Here is a 23,900-nt window from a genome sequence, read left to right as displayed (position 1 = left end):
ACCCTCCCTCCACCTGCCCAAGAAGCACATGGCCAGCACTGAGTGAACTGAGGAAAGAAGAGAAGAAGGAAAAGGAAAGGGAGGGGAAGGGAAGGGAAGGGAAGGGAGGAAGGGAAGGGAATGAGGGAGGGAGGGAAGGGAATGAGGGAGGGAAGAGAGGCAGGGAGGGAGGGAGGGAGGGAAGGGAGGGAGGGAGGGAAGGGCTCAACTGCGCCCCCCAGACACACCCCTTGGTAACCAAGCCAGGAGGCTGTGGGTGCAGGGGCTGCCACCATCCGCACCCACAAATGGCCTACAGACCCTGCCCTGGAAAAGTTCCATTCCCACAATATTTGTCCCTCTGCCTCCATTCTCATCCTTTCCTGGGCACCATGTTCTGATCACATCCCCTCCTCTCCCGCCCCCCTCCCCCCGCCCCATGCTGCCCTTGCAAAGAACTCATGAAGCCTGGAGGAGCAGGTCTTCTCAGCTCGTCTAGACATGCATGTGGTTGAGAGCTCGCTTTCCTCTTCCTGTGAGCCAGGGCCTTCCCCATGTCAGAGCCCAGAGGGAAGACCAGAGGGGCAGGAGCGGGCCCACGTGTGTATGCTTGCATACACGCATGCGTGTACATATATGTATGTGTGGCTGTGTGGATGCATGTGTGCGTGTCTGTATGCATATGCCTCCCCTGCTCACATCAGAGGTTTTGCAGTATGCCTGGCACTTCTGGGACACACATTAGGCAGCTTAATCCGTTCCCTGTGCCAACCCTAGTATAGGACAATGTTTTGAGAACTGCTCTTTTTCTTCTCTTTGTGTTGTTTTGAGTGAAGTCAAAGCCGGCTCTCGCTCATACAGAGCGTGCACTGCTGCTCCAGGGCCGCTCATGGACGTGGCGGGGCCATGGGCTGTCTACCATCTTCCCTAGAGAAAGGCTTCCCTGCCCTGGGTCCTCAGCTGAGAACAGGATTCGCTTTGCATGCACTGTGGTGAGTACCCCCAATGTGGAGGAGAGTTCTTGCCTTGGTCCTTGGATTGGGGCGCCCCCCCCCCGCCCGGGAGGGGTGGGGGACACACTCAAAGCAGGCTGGTCTCCTTGTCGTTGGCCGAAGCCCTCTCGTTCATGGAGGACATCTTGGTAAAGCTTCTGCGGCTGGGATATGAAGACTGGCCCGTGTCATCGCTCAGAGCGTTGGCCAGGCGGGATAAAATGGTCACCTTGAACTTCTTGAAATCCTGACCCATGAAGACGTAGAGAATGGGGTTCATGCAGCTGTTGGCGATGGCGATGGCGGTGGCCAGGGGCAGGGCAAAGGAGAGGGTGGTGGCGGGCAGGGTGGCATGGCGCAGCTCCAGCAGGTAGATCGTGTGGTAGGGGCCCCAGCAGAGGAAGAAGGTGATGATGATGGCCACGATGACCTTGAAGGGCTTCTTGGTCTTGGCCAGGTGGTTGCGCCTCAGCTTATGGACGATGATGAGGTAGCAGGTGGTGATGAGGAGGAGGGGGACCAGAAAGCCACAGAGGAAGCGGGTCACCGTCACCCCCAGGTGACGACTGTACCCTACCGAGTCCAGGTGGGGCTGAGCGGAGGCAGACGCGTCGGCCGCCAGGCTGAAGTTGTTGAAGCAGATGACCTTGCCGTGCAAAGGGGTCGTGTCCCTGAAAATGAGGGAGGGAGAGCTCAGGAAGAAAGCCAGCACCCAGATCACCAGGCAGGCCACACAGGCCAGGCGGACGCTCCGATGGTTCTGAGCCCAGACGGGGAAGAGCACGGACACGCAGCGGTCCAAGCTGATGGCCGTGAGCAGGAACACGCTGGTGTACATGTTGTGGATGAGCAGGAAGTTGCTCATCTTGCACAGCGTGAGCCCGAACACCCAGTCGTAATGCATGGCCACGTAGGCGATGTGGATTGGCAAGAAGATGTTGAAGAGGAGATCCGCCACGGCCAAGTGCAGGAACCAGACGGTGTTCACTGTCTTTTTCGTCTTAAAGCTGCCGATGACAATGACCAGCCCGTTACCCAGGATCCCCAGGAAGCAGATGATGCTGTAGACCGCCACGAAAACCTCGATCACCCCCGTCCCCAGCGGAGGCGCCTCCTCCAGCGCCACCACGGGGTCTAACTCGTCCACGTATTCCTCGTCGTAGTTGGAGGAAGAATTGTAATCGAAAGTCTCCATCGTCTGCAAGGGAGGAGACTCAGTTACACGTGGCTCTAAGAAGCTGAGCGGAGCCACTGCTGGTGGTTCACACCTGTAATTCCAGCGACTCGGGAGGCTGAGATCTGAGGATCGAGGTTCAAAGCCAACTCCCAAGGCAGGAAAGTTCCCGTGAGATTCTTATTTTCAATGAACCACCAGAAAACCAGAAGTGGCTCAAAGTGGGAGAGCGCTAGCCTTGGGCAAAAGAGCTCAGGGACAGTGCCCAGGCCCTGAGTTCAAGCCCAACAAATGACAAAACAAACAAACAAAACCAGAAGCGGACCAGCCCCAATATGCGTAGCTCTGACCTGGGCTTGGAGAAAGACAGCTACTGGTTTAACCACTTGGCCATTTCCTCTGTGGCTTTGTCCTCCTTCCCTTCTTCCCTTCTTTTCTTTCCATCCTTTCATTGTGGTACTAAAGATCAGACCCAAACTTTTGAGTATTCTTAGGCAGGCACTCTCACCCTGAGGTACGATTCCAGCCCATTGTTTTTCCTTTACCAAACCCTTCTCCACTACCTCCTCCAAGCCAGGCACTGTTCTAAGGGCAGAGAGCTAGAAACTTGTGGTAGTCAGTACTGGGGTTTGAACTCAGAGCTTCATGCTTGCTAGGGAAATGTTCTACCACTAGACAGACTCACCTCTATCCACGAAGCTACATGCCCTATCTCTCTCTGAGCCACGCCCCCCAGCCCTGGCATATATAAGCCTAAATGTGCTTTTTTCTTTTTGGGGGGAGCAGGTGGGGGCCAGTCATAGGGCTTGAACTTAGGGCATGGGCCCTGTCCCTGAGTTCTGTATCACAGCTCCACTTCCAGTTTTTAGACAGTTAATTGCAGATGAGTCTCATGGATTTTCCTGCCTGGGCTGGCTTTGAACCATGATTCACAGATCTCAGCCTCCTGAGGAGCTAAGATGACAGGTATGAGCTAACCCATGCCCAGCTCTAAGTGCGTTCTTAACATCTATTTTCTACCTCTTCCCTTAGAGTCTAGAGGCAATTGTTCCATAAAATCTCCCTCAATGTCTATACTCCTAGCTCTGTGGTTGGCTGAGACCCAAAGTATGTAATTCCAAGTCAGAAAAAAACAACAAAACAAAACCTTCTAGAGACTCCATCTCAACAGAAAGAAAGAAAGAAGAAAACGGCTCAGCAGCACAAGCCTGCCATCTCAGCGACACTGGGAAGTACAAATAGGAGGGTGGCAATCCAGGCTAGGCAGGGGAAAAATTGATACTTTACACAAAAATAACCAGAGGGCAACTGAGGCAGGGAGGACTTAAGAGATGTACAAGGCCTTAGGGGGTGTGGCCAGATGTGCTATTTGCATGTGGCCTATTTGCATATATTTGCATACATCTTCCCATATGATTTGAAACAATCTCCGTATCATTTTCATCCCTACCACAACCAACATGCCATAGAAATGGTCCGTTATGAAAGAACAGGAAGAGATGAAGGGATGCAGTCTGTGTGTCCATTCACTGACTGGATCCACAGACCTGGAGTCCACAGATAATAAGCCACAAATCCACATGATAGCATTGCTATTATTATTTACTGCTCAGGACCCCACACTTGACTCTCCCCACAGAAATGGCCTTGCCTGGGCAGGTGGAACAAAGACTGGCATGTCTCTGCCCACTTGTCTCTCCAGACCCCCTCAGGGAAGAATGAGGAGGAAGATGTATTAGCTTCTCTGAGCTCTAATCTTTTATCTGTCAGCTGTAGGTGACAAACCTCTTCAGGCCACCCCTGTAATCCCAGCTACACAGGAGGCAGAAATAGGAGGATCGAAGTTCTAAGCCCACTGGGGCTTGTCTAATGAGCTGGAGGGTCTGAGTTCAGGTTTCACATACACACATACACACACACACACACACACACACACACACACACACACACATACAAAAAGAGCACATATGCATCACCGTCACACACAATCATTTTTGCAAGACACTATACAAAGCCCTCCCCACAACAGGGATATAAACACACACCCCACTACCACCACCACCACTACCACCCCGCTGCTTGCAGTTAGAAAACTGTGTGTCTGAGGCCACACAGGAAGGAAAGCTGACTCCAGAGTTCCAGGTGGGAAGGTTAAGCATGGCCTCCACTTCACCGCCCCTCCCAACCTTCTGAAGGCCCACACCAGACCTTCAGTCTTTATTGCTTTGGGCCCTCTGTTCCTTCACCTTGAATCCTGAGTGTCAGGCCCTCACCACATTCCTGATCAACTGTACACCAGTCGTTCACTGAGCTTCTCTGGGCCTCAACGTCTCTTTCTGTTTCTCTCTCGGTCACTACCAGCAGCTAAGCACAGGAGAAATACCTCTACACTGGGTCACTTCTGCCCAGTGCTGCTCCCCTCAATGAAGACAAAATGCCCATGAGAGAAATAGCCCTGGAGAATTTTGTGTACAAGAGTGACATGGCTTCCCCCTGGGGAACTGGGTTTCTTCCTCTTTTCTTCATAGTCCAAGATTTATAACTCATCCCGTTTCCCTTTTCTCATGGGGCCACCAGGAAGCTTCGAGTCATGTGTCGGGTCAGTGAGCTCTGCTAGCCTGCAAGGTTTCTGCACTCGTTCTTGGGGAGGGAGGGGTGTCCTTATGTCTACACCCAGTTCTGTTGCAAATTCAATTTGGCTCCTTGTGAGACGTATATAATGGCTCAAGCACCATGTTAAGTACCTAATTAAGCACTGCATACTTAGTTACGTTCCTCCACATGCCTCCAACCATCCCCTCTCCAGGACTGACCCTGCTGCCACTCCACTGTGCAAGTGGGGAAGTGAAGTGGTCACACGGTCAGCTAGTGACCCCGACACCTTCCCTAACCACACTCACTGTCTCTAGAGATCAGGACACACACTGACTCCCCTCTTCTCACCCACCCCACAGCCCAGGATCCCCTGCTCCATCCCAGAGTAACTCCCCAGTGCTCCACTTTTCTGAGCCCTTTAGGGACTGCATTCTCCCTCTGCCCCCTAGTTTCCAGGTCTAGGGGACACACAGGAGTCACGGCGCAGCAGCCCAGGCTGGAGGCCAGTCTGGAGGTCAGCCTTTCTCCCTTCCTGTGCTCCATCCCCACAGAACCCCAGGGCAGATGAGCCAGCCTGGCCCAGCTCCCGGGGTCTTCCTCCAGCCTGGAGCTCAGGCCACACCTGGCGTCCCGCGCAGCACACCTGAATCACAACACCCCAGGCCAGCCTTCTGAGCCCTCGGTCAGGCCCTGGACCAAGGAGAAGAGGCCAGGGATGCTGGACCACACGCACGCTCGCAGGAGTGCCTGCGCCAGGCCCTGCTCCGCTCCTGGAGGAGAAAAGCCGGGGTGAACCGGGTCTGTGGAGCCCTGTCCATGCCGTGTCTAGGTCAGGTGGCCGTCTCTAAAAAGCAAAAGCGCTTTCCCCAGGATGTCTGAGTTGTTACTCCTTTTCAGATTCCTTCGATCAGACCAGGCATGGTGGTGCATGCTGTAATCCCAGCACTCAGGAGGCTGAGGTAGGAAAATCATAATCTCAAGGCCAGCCTGGGTGACCTAAGTAAGACTGTCTCAACAACAAATATATATATATATATATATATAATTATTTTGTTGCTAGTCCTGGGCTTGAGCTCAGGGCCTGAGCACTGTCCTTGGACTTTCTCAAGGCTAGAGCTCTACCACTTGAGCCTCAGCTCCACTTCTGGTTTTTTTTCTATGTATGTGGTACCAAGGAATCGAACCCGGGTCATCGTGCATGCTAGGCAAGTACTCTACCATTAGGCCAAACTCCTGGCCCCCCAAAATATTTTTTAACACGCTCAAAGTTACTGCCCCCCCCAAATCCTAACCAGACTCAAAGCTCATCTCCAGGAAGCCTCTCTTGGGTGTCCTCTGGCCACCAACAATGGGTGTGGCAAGGCCCGGCCCCCCAAGAGAGATGTGTGCACCAGAGCCTGAGGTTGCAAGGTTACTGAGGGACAAGCAAAGGTCTTGGCACAGGGAATGGGGACCAGGATCTCAAAGTGAGGCTCGAACCTCGACCAGAGGAACCCCTTGTGGCAGCAGTCACAAGTCCCTGGGATTTTTGACTCATTCTACCCTGAACCTACAAGGGGCATTGCAGCACACAACCCCAAGGTGAAAGACCAGTCCATGACTAGACGTCTTCCCTCCCCATCTCAGCCCCAAAGCCTCACCTGTTCTAGGGGACTCTCCCACAGACAGACAGACAGACAGACAGACAGACAGACAGACAGACCGGCCCTGTATGTGTCCTGTGTGCATGGGCGCACGCGTGCTCATTCACACAGACACACACACTCACAACCACATACACATACACACTTTGCTCCCACTATGAGATATTTACTGTCCTCAGAGCTTTCTTTGGTGGTTAATTGGAGATAAGTCTCATGGAATTCCCTGCCTGGGCTGGCTTTGAACTGTGATCCTCAGATCACAGGAAGGTGGATGTGCAGTGTCCCAGCCCCAGGAGGCCACAGCAAGGTCAGGGGAGACAGGATCACCCTGCTGTGTCCTGCTTCCTTGCGCACCACAGGACTCTTGCTGGGGAAAGATGGTGCTCAAGACCACAGCTGGTTCCTTCGACCCCAAAGAACAAAAGCCTCAAGTGGATATCATTAGCTTCATTTTTTTTGGTTGTTTTATTTTGTTTGCTGTTGTTTTTCCAGACATGGAGCTTGAACTCAGGGCCCGGGCGCTGTTCCTGAGCTTTCTTTGCTTGAAGCTAGCACTCTACTACTTTGAACCACAGTGGCTACTTCCGCTTTTCTGATGATTCACTGGAGATGAGAATCTCACAGATTTTCCTTCCCTGGAGTTGGCCTTGGACAGTGATCCTCAGATCTCAGCCTTCTGGGTAGCTAGGAGGACAGGCGTGAGCCACTTGCACCTTGGCTAGCCTCATCCTTACTGTTAAACAAGCGGCAGACAGTTCTCACTCTATTCCAGCCACCTCTCCAGACGCTGTGCCCCGAGGAATGTGGGGCAGAGAGAGGCAGCATGGGTAAAACAGAGACATCAAATGAACCCATCCATAGAAGAAGAGGAAGCCCGGGTGCGGGCAGGTGCCAGGCTCCAACCCTGTCAAATTCCTGCAGAACTGACAAACTCACATCCTTGGAACATTCCAGAGCCCTTTGGGAAAGCCTGAGGGAACCCCAGGAGATCCACACATCTGACATTGGGGATGTGGACGAACCCCCCCCCCCCACCTCGGGCACACATGTCCTCAGTGACTGCCCTAGCGAGGGGGGATGGTCTCCCTGCACATTTTGAGAGATGTGTGGATGGGGGGTGTCAGGTGGCAATAACTGAGACCCACATTACCAGAGTGGAACCTGGACCCCACCTCTGGCTGCTCCCGGATGGCCTGTGTCCTCACAGCTCTGGGCCACTGAGGTCAGAAGACTGGAAGCAGCTGTTGGCTGTCTGCTCTGCCCTCACCCTGTTTGTGCCCCTTGGCCTGATGGGAACCCTGGGTGTGCAGGATTCTTTCTGCCTGTCCCTCCCCTCTCCCCCACCCCCTCACATCTCTCTGCCTCTGTCCCTCTCTTCAAAATCCATGTGTCCCCACCTCCCCTCTGTCTAGATCCTTCTCCTCCTGGTCACCTCCTGTTCCCCCATCCCCTCCCCTGCCCGCCCCCTCAGCCCACCCCCTGTCTCATGGCTCACCTTGTGTTCACCTGCAGCAGCTCCCGACTGCTGTCCCTTCCTGGCCTGTCCACCAGGCAGTCTGCTGCTCACCCACCCAGGCCTGGGCTCCAGACCAAACACAAGAGGCTTATCAGGGCCTGTGGGCGTGAGAGCCCCTTGGGAAACTGGAGGCCTTCCTCGCCTCGGCAAATGGCCTCGTTTACACTGGCTGCATCCCAACTCCCAGCCAGGCAGCTGGATACCTCTGCCAACCCTCACACTGCACAAGGCTTTCAGGACCTAGAAGGCCCTCCGAGGATGACTTGGTGGCTGGGGAAACTGAGGCCCAGAGGGAGTGAGGACCCACTAGCCATGTCCCTGATCTCACACACGGCACACCCCAGAACTGCAACCATGCCTGGCACCTCTGATCTCACACACGGCACACCCCAGAACTGCAACCATGCCTGGCACCTCTGATGTCTCATGTTCAGTGCAGTCCCTTGAGGCAGAGGTGGGCAGAGATTTGCAGATGGGACACACAGAGAGGTGAAGTGATTGGGCCAGAATGCACAGCAGTGTGTGTGTGTGTGTGTGTGTGTGTGTGTGTGTGTGTGTGTGTGTGGGACCGGAACTCAGGGCCTGGGTGCTGTCCCTGCGCTCTTTTACACAACCCTGGTACTCTACCACTTGAGCTCTGCTTCTGGCTTTTTGGTAGTTCACTGGAGAGAAGAGTCTCAGGAACATCTCTGCCCAGGCAGAGCTTTGAACCACCATCCTTCTGAGCAGCCAGGATTACAGGTCTGAGCTACCGGCGCTTCCCCTCTTCCAAATCACCTTAGGGTTTGAACCATAGACTCCATGACCGCAGAGCCCAGCCTCCAGCAGCGGCTGAAACGCTTTGCCTGTAGACACATCAGTCCTCCAGGAACCCCAGCCTTGCAGGCTCTGCGGGCTGGAGTTTCTGCCCAGGGCCCCTAAATTCCCAGACTCCGAGAGAGACGGTGGAGCTGGAAGCAACCACCAGCGTCTGCAGATGTTGCAGCCGCACGCCTGGCAGCCAGGCCCCGGGACAGAATTAGCTGTGGTGGGAGAGCTTTTCCTCCCCAGTCCCACACCCCCGCGTGGCGTGAGGGCTGAGTCAGGAGGCCCAGGCGGCCGGCTGGGCTCCCCACCCCTCCCACACTGCTCTCAGGCTTGGATGGCATCAAGCTGAAGCCTCAAACCCCATGAGGATGGGCAAAAGCAGAGACCCCAGGATGCCCCTAGAATGGATGGGTTCCTGCCATCTCATGGCCACCATGCAGCATCTTCAGTACCAGGGACCGCCAGGCTCAAAGGAACACAGAGGTGTCAGGGCTCAGCCCAGCTCCCCTCCATGGCGCCACACCCAGGCAGAGCTCTGCCCCTCAGCTCAGGGATGGCAGGGCCATGGTACCCCTCTCCCAGCCACCTCGGGGTCCACCCTTCTCTCAGCTGAGCTCTCGTCAACTTGACCATTGTGGGCAGAGAGGCCTCCATTTTTTTCCTTCCAACCCAGAAATGAGATTCTGAGGCCAGGAGCCATGGCTCACGCCTGTCATCCTAACTACTCAGGAGGCTGAGACCTGAGGGTGACAGTTCAAAGCCAGCCCGGCCAGGAAAGTCCATGAGATTCTTATCTCCAATGAACCAGCAAAAAGCCAGAGTGGCTCTGCGGCTCAAGTGGTAAAGCGTTAGCCTCAAGCATGAAAGCTCAGGAACAGCACTCAGGCCCCGACGTCAAGCCCCAAGACCGACACAAAAGGAAAAGAAGAAACGGGTTCTTGGTACCTCCCCTCCCTGAACCCCACATTTGCCCAGTCCTGCTCAGAATTCACCTGCCTGGCCACCATTGGCTCCCAGCCAGGCTCTGCTCTGGCTCCAGTTGAGAAGCTTGATTGACAGCCTGGGGCAGGGCTGATGGCAGGAAGTGAGGTCATGGGGGCGTGTCCTCCAAGGGGACCTTGGCACCCAGGGCCTTCCTGTCTCCCTGTGCTTCCTGGCCTCCTTGAGACCAGCCTTCTCCACCAGGAGCTCCTGCCTCGAGCTTCTGCCTTGCCACAGGTCCCGAGACAACAGAATCAAGCCACAGGGCCTGATGTTTCTGAGCCCGGGTAAACCTTTCTCTTCTTCTGAAGTTCATTTGTCTCAGGTATGTGTTACAGGAGCAGCAGGGAGTGACAAAGACCACGGGGAGAGATGCAAAAACGCAAGCCACGTTGTGTTGTCACCTCCTCATCCTAACTCCCAGGCCCATGCTTTGCTAAGGTCCTGAGCTGGGGTTTATGACCATGCTGGGGCTCTGCCTTTGTTGCCTCCCCTCACACACCTGGCCCGTGACACCAGCCTCCAGCCCCAGCCTGACCCTGGCATGGATCCTGTCCTTCCAGGCTTGGCAGACCCTCCCTGCCTCCATCCCCTCCCCAGCCTGCAGGTCCAGCGGGCGCAGGCCCAGTACCACCCCCCGCCACCAGCTGTGTATGGAGTCCCGGTGCCTCAGCCAGGGTCTGTAAACAGATCCAGGTTGTGTACAGCACTGTAGCCTGGGAGGGCCCGGAGGAAGCTCGGTTAATCCCGGCTGCAACCAGAGTCCACTCATGCTCTTAATCCATGGCGTCCGTGTGGGCTGCCAGGAGCCAGCGGATGGCACGCATGCCTGCAGCAGGCGGAGAGCTTAGACCCGATGGGTCCCTGACCCCTGCCCCCAGCCTCCGACAGACTTCCAGGCCCGCTCAGTTAGCATCCACACTGGGGGCCAGCCACCCCTTCTTCCTCAGCGCCTGAGAGCAGGGGGCACCCAGGCTCCATTTTCCCAGATCCCTCTCTTAATCCAGCCCTTGCTGGGGTCCCCTGTGTCGCTCTGTCAATTGTACCACCATTAAACGCACAGCAGAGCCTGTCCAGGTATGAGACATACCACACAGGGGGATAATAATCACCACAGGACTCTGTTTTACTGAACACCTATTATGTGCCAGCCACTGAGAGGGACTTGGTGATTATTCATTCACTCTACGTGGAGGGACGACGGCCACGGAAGAAGCAGGGACCAACAACACTGAGAACTCTCCTTGAGGTCGTGTGGCTCATGAGAGACAGAGGTAAGGGTCAGAACTCCAGATTAAGAATCTAGCCAGGCACAGCAGTGCACACCTGTAATCCCAGCTACGTGAGAAGCAGAGATAGAAGGATCTAAAGCAAAAAGGACCGAAGGCATGGCTCAAGCGGTACAGTGTTTGCCCTGAGTTCAAGCCCCAGAACCATCACCACCACCACCAACAATCTAATGCCAATTAATTTTTTATAGGCCCTACTTAGCAAACATCCTTAGAACTATCTCTGACCCCTTAGGACCTCAGTGTCCCCACCTATAAAATAATGGAGTTGGGGTTGATTGCCTCAAAGGCTCAGCCCTGTGTGTCCCAGCTTTGTCACTGTCTCCGCCCAGTGCCCAGTGACCCTGGCACACACTGCTTGGCCTCTCTGACCTGCAACTGAAATAGAGAAGATGCTGACAGAACACAAATAATAAAACCAGAAACGTGGGCCCAGATGAGGGCATCGGAGGGTATCCTTTACAGCTCGTGGGCGGGAGGTTCGAAGCTAACTTCCCATCTTCCCCCGAGGTCTTCGCTGATGGTTAGGAGCCCCAGACCGTGAGGCTGCCATTCTAGATCTTTGCGTGGGCTATGGTCTCCGACCCCAGGATACACAGTCCCTGGGGTCCTGCCCTCTGCCCTCTCAGACCACCACGGCCCTGGGCCAGAAGCAAGCTGTGGACACAGCGCACCCACCACCCACAGCTCTGCCCCCCCCCCCACTTCCTTGCCCTCTCTCTCCGTGGCCCTTCTGAGCCCTTTCTCACCACTCCAGTCCCTAGGGGAAGCATAGCAACAGATATGAAGGCCGGGTGCCATGGCCCATGCCTGTAATCCCAGGAATTCAGGAGGTGTAGGTCTGAGGCTCATGGTTCAAAACCAACCCGGGCAGGAAAGTTCATGACACTCTTATCTCCAATTTACTATAAGAATCATGAAGTAAAAACCGGGCGTAGTGGCTCACGCCTGTAATCCCAGCTACTCAGGAGGCTCAGATCGGAGGATCAAGGTTCAAAGCCAGCCGGGGCACAAAAGGACCTGAGATTCTTCAATTAACCTCTAGAAAATGGGAAGTGGGGCTTGGCTCAAGGGTAGGGCAGTGGCCTTGAGCTGAAGAGCTCAGAGACAGCGCTGAGTTCAAGCCTCATGACCCACAAAAAAAAAAAGCATGAAGTAGAGCTGAGGCTCAAATGGTAGAATATCAGCCTTGAGCCAAAAGAAAAAGCTAAGGGACAGTGCTCAGGCCCTGAGTTCAAGCTCCAGGACTAGCACGTGTGTGTGTGTGTGTGTGTGTGTGTCTGTGTGTCTGTGTGTCTGTGTGTGTGTCTGTGTGTGTGTTAGTGAAGAGGCAGCCATACTTGCCTGCCCATTTCCACTCCTGAGACCCCCCCACCCCCAGGCCATGCAGGAAAATGGTATCCACATGGTATCCAGCCCTTTAGGGGCTCCCCCTGCCTTCCCAATCCACAGACAAGAAAACTGAGGCCCAGGTCATTTCCCCAGGCTCCTCCATGGGTGAGCAAAGCGGGGTCTCCAGGCTGGGTCCTGACCCCACCGCCGGTCCCCCCTCTGATCCCACCATGGGCCATGCAGAGTCAGGCTTGAATCCCAGCCCCGCCCTCGCAGCCTGGGGGACTCTGATTAAGTTGCTCCACCTCTCCATGCATGGTCAGGTTGTGGGGATGCGAACGCGCATTAGAAGCTGGCAGGCTTCTGGAAACGTGGCCGCCCTCGGCTCAGAGCCACCAGGGGCTTCTCAGTTGCCTGCAGGAATCTCACCATCTGCACTTTGGGCCCCAGCCCCCCAGCCCGTCCCCAGCCCCCGAGTCCCCCAGTCACGCTTGAGCACCCTCTTGACTTGCACACGCACCCCCTCCTCAGGGCTCCGGCTCCCCAAGTTAGTGAATTTTGGAGGAAAGCTAAATGTATGCGGAGGTGGAGTCTCCCAGGAGCCAAGGAGAGGGGGTGGCAGCAGGGGGGCAGGGGGGAGAGCAGCTCCCCCCCCAGCCCCTCCCCGAGCACATCTGGCTTCTGACATCTCCATCCGGGCCCCCAGCCCAGCCAGGACAGGAAGTGTGTCCGCCTAGGCCCTGGAGCTGTGCGGTTTGGCACCTGCACGGAGGACGGGTCCGAAAACAGAGCAGCCATTGCAGGCAGCCAGGGCCCCTCCCGGCAGGCTGACTCAGCCCCCCACCCTGGGCCACCATCCCAGCACCCAGGATTCCTCCCGCCAGCGCCGTCCTCCCCTTCCTCCAGCCTTCGAGACACACAACCAGTGCCCCCCATCTAGACACAGCAGAGAGGAAAAACGGGTGCCTGGCTGCCAGGAAAACAACAACAAAAACACAGTGAAGGGCTAAGAAAGGAAGCCATGCGTACAGGAGGGCAGGCCACTTAGGTGGAGACAGCCGTGCTCCTGTGTGACTCCAGACATGTCACTCGACCTCTCTGAGTTTGTTTCTTCATCCAAAGAGCAGGCCTGGAAAATGGAGTCCTCTTGTGGTAAATGCTAAAGGGATGCCCACAGCAGCAGAACTGAGTATTTAAAGTTGAGGGAGGCTGGTTGAAGTAGAAGGCTCCAGAAGCCTGGAAGAGTCGCACTGAGAGGAGCTCTGAATGGCTAAGGGGAAAGGGGGGAAAGGGGAGTAGGATAAGAAAGTGCAAAGGTCCTGGGGCAGGAGCAGATGTAGTAGGTACAAGAAACAGGGCAGATTCACTCAGGCATCCATTTAATGAAAGAGAGCCACTAATCATGCATCTTGTAAGTGCTGCAGGGATAAGATGGCCCAATCCCTGCTCTGAGTTTGAAGACAGATCACAGCATGGTCACATGAGATGCCACCCCAAGTCCAGATTTCCAGCAAATTGGCCACCAGGACCTGACCTATAGACAAGAGAGGATTTGCCATTATCCTCGCCCCTTCTGGGTGTTCCCTGTACAGTGCCTGCTTTTGCAGAAATAAAAGAAGTCCAGAGGGAGGGAGGGAAGCCAGTCGTTCTAGCTTGTTAGTCCCTAAGCACTGGTGCGTCTTGCCCGGCTGCAGGGCAGCCATGCTGAGGCCTTGGCTCTATACAAGGAGTATGTGGCTGGAGAATCATGGGAGGCTTCCTGGAGGAGGTGACATTTGAGCTGTGCTTTGCAGCCTTTAAATTCTCTGGCAGAGGGAGCCCTGGAGAGGAAATGTATGTGCAAGTCCGAAGCTTGATAAAATGAGATTCGGAGTTGTGAAAAGCAGGTGAGAGGGGGTGCGGGCAGAAGGCAGGGGTGCAGGAAAGAGCTAGAGATTGCCACACTCTTTAGTGGGCAGTGGGAAGCCCTGGGTGGCTCTAAGCAAAGAGTGTCCCCCCAGCTCTACAGCACAAGCAGCCGGGCACGGGGCCTGGGCATCCCGGCAGGTTTGACTCCCTTGGAATTTCCAGGCCTCCATCCAGGCAGCTGACAAATGGCCGGTACTGTTGTCAAGAGCCAGGATGGTGGAGCCCGAGACCCCACCCTGTTCCCAGGCTCTGGGGAGTCAGGCCAGGCTCCGCGCCCCCCAGAACCAGGCCTCAGCCCCGGACACCCTCTTCCTCCCCACCCTCTACAGAAACCGGAAAGCCAGTTGGAAACCAGAGAACATTCCAGAGTCCTGGAAGTCACCCCGGGGAAGGTCTGGAGGGTGGCGGCTGGCGGCTGCGTGCCAGCTGCAGCCCTGCTGGCCCTGGTGGACCTGACCCCAGCCAGCCTGGGCAGTTGGCTCTGCCAGGGTGGAAGGAAATGAGCTCCAAGCAGGGCATCCTTCGGCTATGGGGTTGAAAGAGGCACAACTGCTATCTGCCAGGGAGAGAGAACTTCTAGAAAGATCCATGGAGTCATTTGATAGTTCTTCTTTGTTTTTTGTTTTTTAACTAAACTGAACCTGCTGGGTTTCTGAGGTCCAGCCAGCCTCTAGAGGCTCAGGCCACCGCCCCCTCCCGCCCTGGCACCAGCTACTTCCTGACTTTGTGTCACTCCAGCCTCCCCCCCACCATCCCCCCTCCCCGCCTGCTACCCTCCTGGGGCGCAGCTGGTGAGACACGTGTGTGCTTCTGTGCGGGGTGGTTGGGGTGCCGGGAGGGGTTGTGGAACCAGCAGGAGGAAGAGGAATGAGGATGGGACAGGCGACAAGGAGCCCAGTGACAAGCAATGTTCCACACAAGCCATCTGTCATCTTAGCTACTCAGGAAGCTGGAGGCCTGCGGATTCTAGTTTGAAACCAGTGTGGGCTGGAACGGCCATGAGGGTCTCACCTCCAGTGAACCACCAAAAAGGCAGAGGTGGAAGTGTGCGTCAACGAGGAGAGCGCTAGCTTTTCAGACTCTGAATTCAAGCCCTGGGACTGGAAGGAGAAAACGTAAGAAAGTAAGCCAGCAAGCAAGCATGAAGGGAGGGAGGGCGGGAGGGAGGGAGGGGAGGGGAGGGGAGGGGAGGGAGGAAGACACAGGCCTTTAACCAAATTGCAGAGAGAGGTGAAGGGGTAGACGGTGGGGGTGACATCTGGGAGAAGCCCAGAGACAGAGCAGGGGGACAAAGGTGGGGCGAAGCAATTGATTGACAGGGAGAGAACAAGGTTGGGGGAGGGGGTGGCAGCAAAGACCCTGAGGGACAGAGAGACCTGGAGAAAGGAAGACAGGACCTAGAGTACAAAGAATGTTTCCCTGGAGCCAAAGGAGCTGAGGGCACGGGGAGGGTGGCACAGGAATGTTGGCGCCCAGGTCCAGGTAGACATAGCCTGGAGCGCTGAAGCAGCAGGAGAACATTCCTGGCGTTGGTGACCGAGGGATTGCCACACTCCCCAGAGACCAGAGAGCCAGGCAGAGCCCTCAGAAAGAAAGAGGGAAAGGTCACAGTCTTGTCTTTGGGACAAGTAGCCAAGGGCCATCGGGCCACAGCAGGGCAACGCTCACCCTGGGCCCTCCTGGCCACGGGATATGGCAGGAGAGGTTTGGCTGTTTACCTGCTGGATTCTCTTTTCATTTGTGGTGGCTGGGGATGGAACTCAGAGCCTTGTGAGGCCAGTGAGTCACACCCGGGGCCAAGAGGAGGTTTCCGTGAACAGGGCCCGTGGATGGCGGCCGGGGCTGTGTTCAGAAAGGTTCAGGAACTGGGATGGTGCAAGGGCTTCTGGGCAGACAGGCTCCCACTTTCAATCTGCCCCGAGACCAAACATTTACTTATTTATTTTTCTCTACACCAAGGGCTCAGAGAGAGATGCCCCAACTTAGCCACGCATGGCCACGTAAGGCTCCCATCCCAGCCACCAGGACAACGTGGACCCTGAGAAGTAGATGCAAAGAAAGAGCCTGCTCTTTATACCAACCAGGGAAAGGAGAATCAGGCAAAGATGGGTCTAAAACTCCCCAGCATCCATGTGCTAATGAGCAAGGCAATGATGGTGGTGAGAATGGCAGACCCTGGAGTTTACACTACACCTAATAACATAATTCATTCATAACAGCGTTAACATATTCAGTGATACTATAATAATACCAACTGCAGCCTGGATGGTTAGTCATAATTGCAACTTGGCTTTTTAAAAATAAATATTTGGCTAAGCAATCTAATGGGTAACATTTTCCTGTCACCTTCCAGAGTGGCTTTGAATCAAATACAAATGTATATCCTAAGTTGTCTTGTTTGGCAGAAAAGATAGCACACTGTTTATAATTCACTCTGCCTTCATGGCATCTGGAGTTCTCAAGGCTTGGTCTCCTGGAGGAGCAAATGGGGCCTCAGCCTTCTCTCTCAGGTGCTGGTTTCTTCTCCCACCCAGGAATGCCTCTAACACCTTACGTCTCCCATACAAGGTCCCACAGGAAGTCTCATTCCCTAACCCCAGCCGCGTGAGCTGTTTCTTCTCCCACTCCTGTTGTTGATCAGAGACAACACTGGTTCCCAGAGATGCTGGGGGAAGCGGGACCCGGAGTTAGAAATGTGAGAGAGGGAGGGGCTTCTACGAAGTCAGGGTGGAAAGGGAACGAGCAAGGTCCAGAAGAGACGTAGGTGAAACAGGCCTGGAGAGATGAAGACGCCAGTCGAGCCTGGAATCGGCCAGATGGAATGCAGATAGGAAAACCAAGCCCTCGAGCCTTCTCCGCAGGCACAAAATTTAAACCAGGATCTGAAAGAAGAGATAGATGATCCAACAAGCCCGCAGCAAAGAGAGAGACAGACAATCAGCACAATCTCCACTCACTCCACAGAAACCTGTCCCAGCCCCCTACACATGGGCCAGCGTCAGCAGGGCTCTTTCTACTCCGCCATCCCAGGTCCTAAAAAACCTTTATCCTCAATGCGTCAATACACCAGTAAACAAAAGATGCTAATTGTTGGATTCCTTCACAGCTCTGGAAACATCCATAAGAAAAAATGCCTCCCGTGTGTGTGGGCAAGTGGGCCCCCTCCCCCAGGTCAACCCTAAAAGTAGAGAGGTCTCTGGGTGCCCCGCTGTGAAGGCCGGAGCTGGGCATCTACAGAGAGCTGCGCCACCAAGAGCCAGCCAGCGTTTCCAGCAAGGCTGGAACTTGAGTGCCAGGAACAGAATTCTGGAAGCGGTGTGGTAAATGCAAGCAACCCTGTGAGCCATACCCACAGGTCAAAGCTGGCTTCCACCTGGCATTCAGTTCTAAACTAAAACTGTGATGGCAGAGCCTCTCTGGGGTGAAAAGCTCCTGTCCCCCATAAACAGGCCTCTCTGCCTCCCCAGGGAAGAATTCAAAAGAAGTTTCTAGCCTGGAACTAAGTGGGAAAACAAAATAAAACCCTGTTAGGGCAAGGTGCTGTCCTCTCCTGGACAGGAGTCCTCAATCCTGGAAAGCACTCAAAGTTCTTCCAGCCCATCTCCTGAGGGCCCTAAGTGGCTCACAGAGGAGTCTGCGCGTCCCCTCTCAACCTCCCAGACCCTGAAAACCACTGAGTCACAGAAAAGTGTTACTGACAATCCTCAGGCCACTCCACCCCCACCCCTCACTTTGTCTCAGCCTCTCAACAGCTCTGATGACAACTGCAACCTCACAGCGGAGATCCCAAGCTCAGAGACATCAAGCGATTTGACCGGCGTCACACAGCTCGAAAACAGGGAAGCCAAGACTGGAACCCCAAAGCTATGCTTCACATGAGATGTTTAAAGGATGGTTAAGACCCTAGAGATACCCCAGTTCAAATGTCAATTCTGCCACACAGCTCCTGTGAGACCTCTCTGTTTCTTAAGTTTGATGCCTCAGTTTCCCTATTTGTTAAAACATGGGAGTATGAGCACATGGAGTGGGTGTTAGGAGATCATTTAAGAAACAGAAAATAGGAAAAGCTAATAATGCATGTTCCATGCTAAATCATCAGCATCATTCAACAACTATTATTATTGTATTAGTAGTAGTATATTGCATTTTTAGTATATTATTTATTATATTACAATATATTACTAGTGTTATTTTATTTTATATTATTATTATAGTCAACATTATTATTGTTGAATATGATTATGAGTCTTACTGCTGTATATGGTACAATTCTAAAGGAGTTTTTTTTTTGCTGCTATTTTCTGTTTGTTTTATAATAGTGGGGAACAAACTCAGCGTATCTTACATGCCCAGGCAGTACCTTTCTGTGGAAAGATGATTTAAAAAGAAAGAAGGAAAAAAAAAAGATCTGGGCACCCATTATCCTAGCTACTCAGACAGTTGAGATCTGAGGAGTAAGGTTCAAAGCCACCCTGGGAAGAAAAGTCCATGGGGCCTCTTATCTCCAATTGACCAGCAAAGGCGTGAAGTGGTGCTATGTCTCAAGTGTCTAGCCTTAAGTGAAAAAGCTCAGGGTCAGCGCCCAGGCCCTGAATTCAAAGCCCAGTACTGGCGTGCACGTACACACACACACACACACACACACACACACACACACACACATACACACACATACACACACACACATACACACACACATACACACACACATACACACACATATACACACACACACACACACACACACACGAAAAAAATGAAAGGAAGGTGAGGGGGAAGGGAGGGAGGAAGAGAAAGAAACCATCTTGCCAGACCCTCTGCCACCAGGAGACAGGGGCACCTGGCACCTGTTTCCCCATCAGCTACTCTCACTTTCCTGATCCTTCTTGGTCCCTGGCCACAAGCTACCTGGAGTGGTGTGACCAGGGCCCCCCACCCCACCCTGGGTGCCCACAGCCCCTGGCCAGGCAGGAGAGACCAGAGGAATCACCAGGATGCAAAGGCCAGTGGGCACCCCAGGCCCAGGAGGGTCCCCCAGTTGGCAAGTCAGGGAAGGCTGCCTGGAAGAGGCAACAGCTGAGGAGCAGAAGTCAGCCTGGCTGAGACTGCGGGAGGCAACCAGACGCCCACACTCATGGACCTGCTGGAACAGGGCCCTGTGACCTGAACTGGCTGTCATGGCCAGAACATCCCCCCCCCACACACACACTCTCCCAGGCACGAGGGGAGCAGGACAGAGCCGAACTGTGCAAGAACCTGAGCAGCACCGGGGGTCTCCCTGGAGCCCAGGGGGGCACGGCAGAGAGAAGCCCTGTGTGCCCCAATCTCCGGGTGGCCCTCTGCAGAATCTTTTTCCTGACCTTATCCAAAAGGCTCCATGCACTCCAGCCCAGAACCCCACCGTTCTCTCAGTTCAGCAGAAGCTCGGGTGCCAGCCCTCCCACCGCCCCCCCCCACCGTGTCCCTCTTCCACGGGCCAGGATCAAACCTTGTCGCTCCTTGTTGGCACCGCCCACCTTCCTCTCCGTCCTTCTGTCTCCTCTTCCCTTTGCTTCTCGGATCCTGGACAGAGCCACAGACATTTATTTGTCCCACGCTGCCCTTCCTCTAGCCAGCTCCCTCTCCTCTTCCTCCTTGGGACAGGAGAAGCTGGGACAAACCTTGGACGGCTGGGCCACGCCCACGTGCACGGGCCACGCCCCCTCCCGGCGGCCACGCCCCTGTCCGGCGGCCAGGGCCACACCCCCGCCCGGCGGCCACGCCCCTGTCCGGCGGCCAGGGCCACGCCCCCTCTCGGCGACCCCCCCCACGGCCACGCCCCTGCCCGGCGGCCACGCCCCCGCCCGGAGGCCACGCCCCTGTCCGGCGGCTAGGGCCACGCCCCCTCCCGGCGGCCACGCCCCCACCGCGCACCCATCCCACGGAAAAGCAGAACCCCTGAACAACTCATCTGCCAAAGCTAGCACCGAGGGTGTGCTGGTACCTCTCCCCCCCACACACACACACTGCTAGTGGGGGTCAGCTCACCCGTTCCCCAGCTGAAGAGGCTATAGGGGAACACACTGCCCACAGCTGCAGACTCCGCCTTCGCCTCCTCCTCCTCCTCCTCCTTCCCCTGGGAACTGCTCTAGGCCAGACATCTTACCTGAGGCCCATCTAGCTCACCTGGTCTCCAGGCGAGGCCCCATGCACGCTTAGCTCTGTCTCTCCCTGCTAGGGTGTCAAGGGGCCATCCTGAAACTCTTGGTGCCACATGGAAGAGTGGGGGGAGGGGCACCCTAGGGTGTGGCTGGGGCTCTGCCCTGGTCCACTCTTGGACTCCTGGGTTAAGGAGTTCATGGCTTTCCTGGAGAGGGAACTGGTGAGGTGTTTCTGTGATACCCAGGGCCACTGTGGGATCTGTCAGCCACAGGACCATCACCAGATGTGGCCTCGCCAGATGGGGCCGCCTGGCCTTGGATTGGAGCCATGAACCCAAATAAGCCTCATTTCTTCATAACTTATCCAGGCCAGGGCGACTGTGTCGTCAGGGACAGAAAATAGACGGCCCTGTACCCTCCCTGGAGAGCAGAGCCGGGTGGGTGAATGCCAGTGGGGTGGGGGTAGGAAGGGCAGACCCCCCCACACACAACTCACCAAGTAATGTTGTAGTGCAACGTTTTATTTTGTTTCAGACACTATCCCTTAGGGGGGTTTTGCTGAAGGCAGGAGCTCTGCCATTTGAGCCTCAGCTCCATTTCTGGTTTTGGGGTGGTTAATCAGAGATGAGAATCCTACGGACTTCCCTCCCTTTCAAACCGTGATCCTCGGATCTCAGCCTCCAGAGCAGCTAGGAGGACAAGCGTGAGCCCCCAGCATCCGACTTGAGCGCAATGTCTTTAAACATACGCAGTGAGTGAAGAGCCACACTTTAAGTACAGTGGAGCCTCGCCCCTGACCCTTGGGCCTGAGTCTGCCTGACTCTCATCACCCTGATTCCAGTGCCACCAAGACCCCCTCACGTCTGCCCAACCCTCTGACTCTGCCTCTGTCCTGGACAAAACTCCTCACAGGGAGCTCCAGAATGTTCGTGAGCTGGTTCCTCTCCTCCAGCCACAGATCTCATTCAGCATGTAGGAATAGCAGCTCAACCAAAGTGAGCTTAAGTGTTGTACTTCAGGCTTCTTGGGTTTCCAGTCCCGGCCCTGCCACTCATGGGCTGTGTGTCTCTAGTTAAGTCGCTTAACCTCTCTGTGCTCCTGTTTCCTCAAGTACACAGTGAAGAGGAGCTGGCTGTCTGGGAACGCATGGATTTGTCAGAAGCAGCCTCAAAGACGCCATGGCTGAGCCTGTGGACGCAGCCACCCCCACTTCACAGCTGCGCTGTCTGCTCTCAGTGAGGTCAACTTGACACTGAGCTCCAGGAAGAACAGGATTCAGGGCTGAGCATTTAACCAAAGGCAATGAACCCTTCGTCTTGCCATGCTTGGCTGTCGTGTAACCAGACAACAGCAGAGAGCTCCAGCCCAGCCACCAGGCCTCCAAAAACAGTCCAGGCTGGCATGGGGCAAATGCCCAGAACTTTTAACTCTGCAGACCCTGCCCAACTCCTGCCCCCCCTTCAGTGCTTCCCATCTCACCTGGGCCCTGGTCTACACCTCAGACCAGTACTTTCTTGCCCCCAGCTGGCTTTGAACCTGGATCCTCAGATCTCAGCCTCCTGGATGCCAGGAGGACAGGTATGAGCCACCTGGGTGCCTGTCTTTGTACCACAAGCTTCTGGAAATGAATTACTGACAGGAGACCGTGGCTGGCTTGTCCCCTCTCTACAAGTGACCCAAAGGCTTCCAAGGCTTCCTGCAGTGTATATAAACGCATGCATGCATGCATGACAGCTTGCATGCCTATATGTACACGTTTGTTTTTTCACTTATGAGAGGCCCTCACTGTATAGCCCAAGCTGGCCTCGAACTCTCCTCCCTGCTGTCTCAGCAGCTCTAAGCCCTAGGATTACAGGTGCGCTCAACTGTGCCCAGTCTAAGAGCCACGATTTTTGTGTGTAAACGTTCAAGTCTAGGGCGCCGGGAGCATAGCGTAGCGGTAGAGTGCTTGCCTCGCATTCACAAAGCCCTGGGTTCAATTCCTCGGTACCATATACATAGAAAAAGCCGGAAGTGGCGCTGTGGCTCAAGTGGCAGAGAGCTAGCCTTGAGCAAAAAGTGTCCAAGGACAGTGCCCAGACCCTGAGTTCAAGCCCAGGACTGGCCAAAAAGAAAAACCCAAAGCAACAACAATAACAAAAAGTTTCAAGTCTAGGATAATGCTGAGTGAAGAATCCTCAAGGTTTATTTTCATAATAGTAGGTATCCTCAAAAGAACTGCGCGTCTTAAAACTACAACACCTGGCCTCCAACTCTGAGTGAGGGATTGCTTTTCACTGAGGGCAGGAGAGGGCGCTGGGTGATGCCTGAGATCCTGGGCCCCAGACTGTGACAAGTGCCTGGCAGAGGCTGAGCCATCTTGTTCCACCCAGTGGGGTGTTCACCACCGGGGGCGGAGGGCTTGAGACCCCCCCCCCGGAGCCCTTCCCCTGGGCACCCCCTCCCCTGGGAGGGCCTGGACCTGTTTCTGCTGAGAAACTGTCCCAGCGCCTTGGGAGGTCACAGCCGGCTCAAGACTTGGCTTGAGGAGGCCGAGGAAAACTGCAGGTCAAGGGGGATAGGGGCCAGGAGACGGCAGGGTTGTGCAGACAGCCCAGAGCCACTCGGGTGTTGGGGCCCCCAAGTTGCTGAAGGCCTAGAGAAGTCTTGGTATTTCCACGTGGCATCCAGCAAGTGGCTAGTGACAGGGTTGCCGGCACCATATATCCACTAAGCACTCAGCCAATAACCGTAGCTAGCATCACACTCACGAAGCACTCAGCACTAAGCAGATGGCCAGTAAAACATGGTAGCTAGCACCTGCCCTGAGTCCCAAGAGCCCCTCGCTGTGCCCTGGCAGGAACAGCCTGCATTCCTGCTGCTGTTTATCAGCCCGATTCTAATTTGCACAGAAAGAGAAGGAGGAGGAGGAGGAGGAGGAGGAGGAGGAGGAGGAGGAGGAGGAGGAGGAGGAGGAGGAGGAGGAGAAAATGTTCTCCTCCTTTCCTACCTTCATTATCCAGGTGGAAGTATCGTTTCACACCCTTTCCACAGATGGGGAAACTGAGGCTACCTCCCTAGGGAGTCCTGCTATCCTACCTCTCCAATCCACTCAGGGCAACAGGGCTCCATGTGCCCATCCCCCTTCCCGCCCCTCCCCGTGCTCAGCTGGGTCACCCCAAGTCCTTACCCAGGGCCCAAGATGAAGCTACCAAACACTTGTGTCCCCCGGCAGTCAGTGTGCCAGGCTGTGTGGACTCAGCCACCACAAGATGGTCCCATCTGTGTCCTCAGCTTACCAGCTCCACCCTGCTTCTCCCCACTTTGCTGGACAGCTTTGTCACTCATTAAATGAATAAATGATCAAACCCGTCCTCCTCACTACTCAGGATGGTGAGATCTGAAGATCACGGTTCAAAGCCAACCCAAGCAGGAAAATTGCATTACGTCTACCTCCAATGAACCACCAAAAAGAAAGAAAAAAAAACAAACAGAAGTAGAGCTGTGACTCAAATAGTAGAGTGACGACAGTCTTGAACAAAAAAATAAATAAAAATTTAAAAAG

The 23,900-nt window shown here is 54.9% G+C and overlaps 1 protein-coding gene across 5 annotated transcripts in view; it reads right to left on the bottom strand.

Annotated features, from left to right (window-relative positions):
- Positions 1-1,056: 1,056 nt before the first annotated feature.
- Positions 1,057-23,900, bottom strand: part of Cmklr1 (chemerin chemokine-like receptor 1) — a 33,786-nt gene continuing 10,942 nt past the window's right edge. For 2 of the 5 annotated variants that reach the window (XM_090320349.1, XM_090320348.1), the window contains one exon: positions 1,057-2,169. In XM_090320349.1, the coding sequence (XP_090176475.1) occupies positions 1,060-2,166 (1,107 nt within the window). In that variant the 5' untranslated portion in view covers positions 2,167-2,169 and the 3' untranslated portion in view covers positions 1,057-1,059. Of the gene's footprint in view, positions 2,170-7,878; positions 7,979-19,704; positions 19,906-23,900 lie in introns of those variants that run through there. The other 3 variants (XM_090320345.1, XM_090320346.1, XM_090320350.1) reach the window with 3 other exon arrangements.

This window comes from Megascapheus bottae, chromosome 28 (genome assembly GCF_031878675.1).
Source record: "Megascapheus bottae isolate mThoBot1 chromosome 28, mThoBot2.hap1, whole genome shotgun sequence".
Classification (NCBI taxonomy): domain Eukaryota; kingdom Metazoa; phylum Chordata; class Mammalia; order Rodentia; family Geomyidae; genus Megascapheus; species Megascapheus bottae.
The sequence above is the reverse complement of the archived record's forward strand: the minus strand, read 5'-3'. Positions and strand labels throughout refer to the sequence as shown.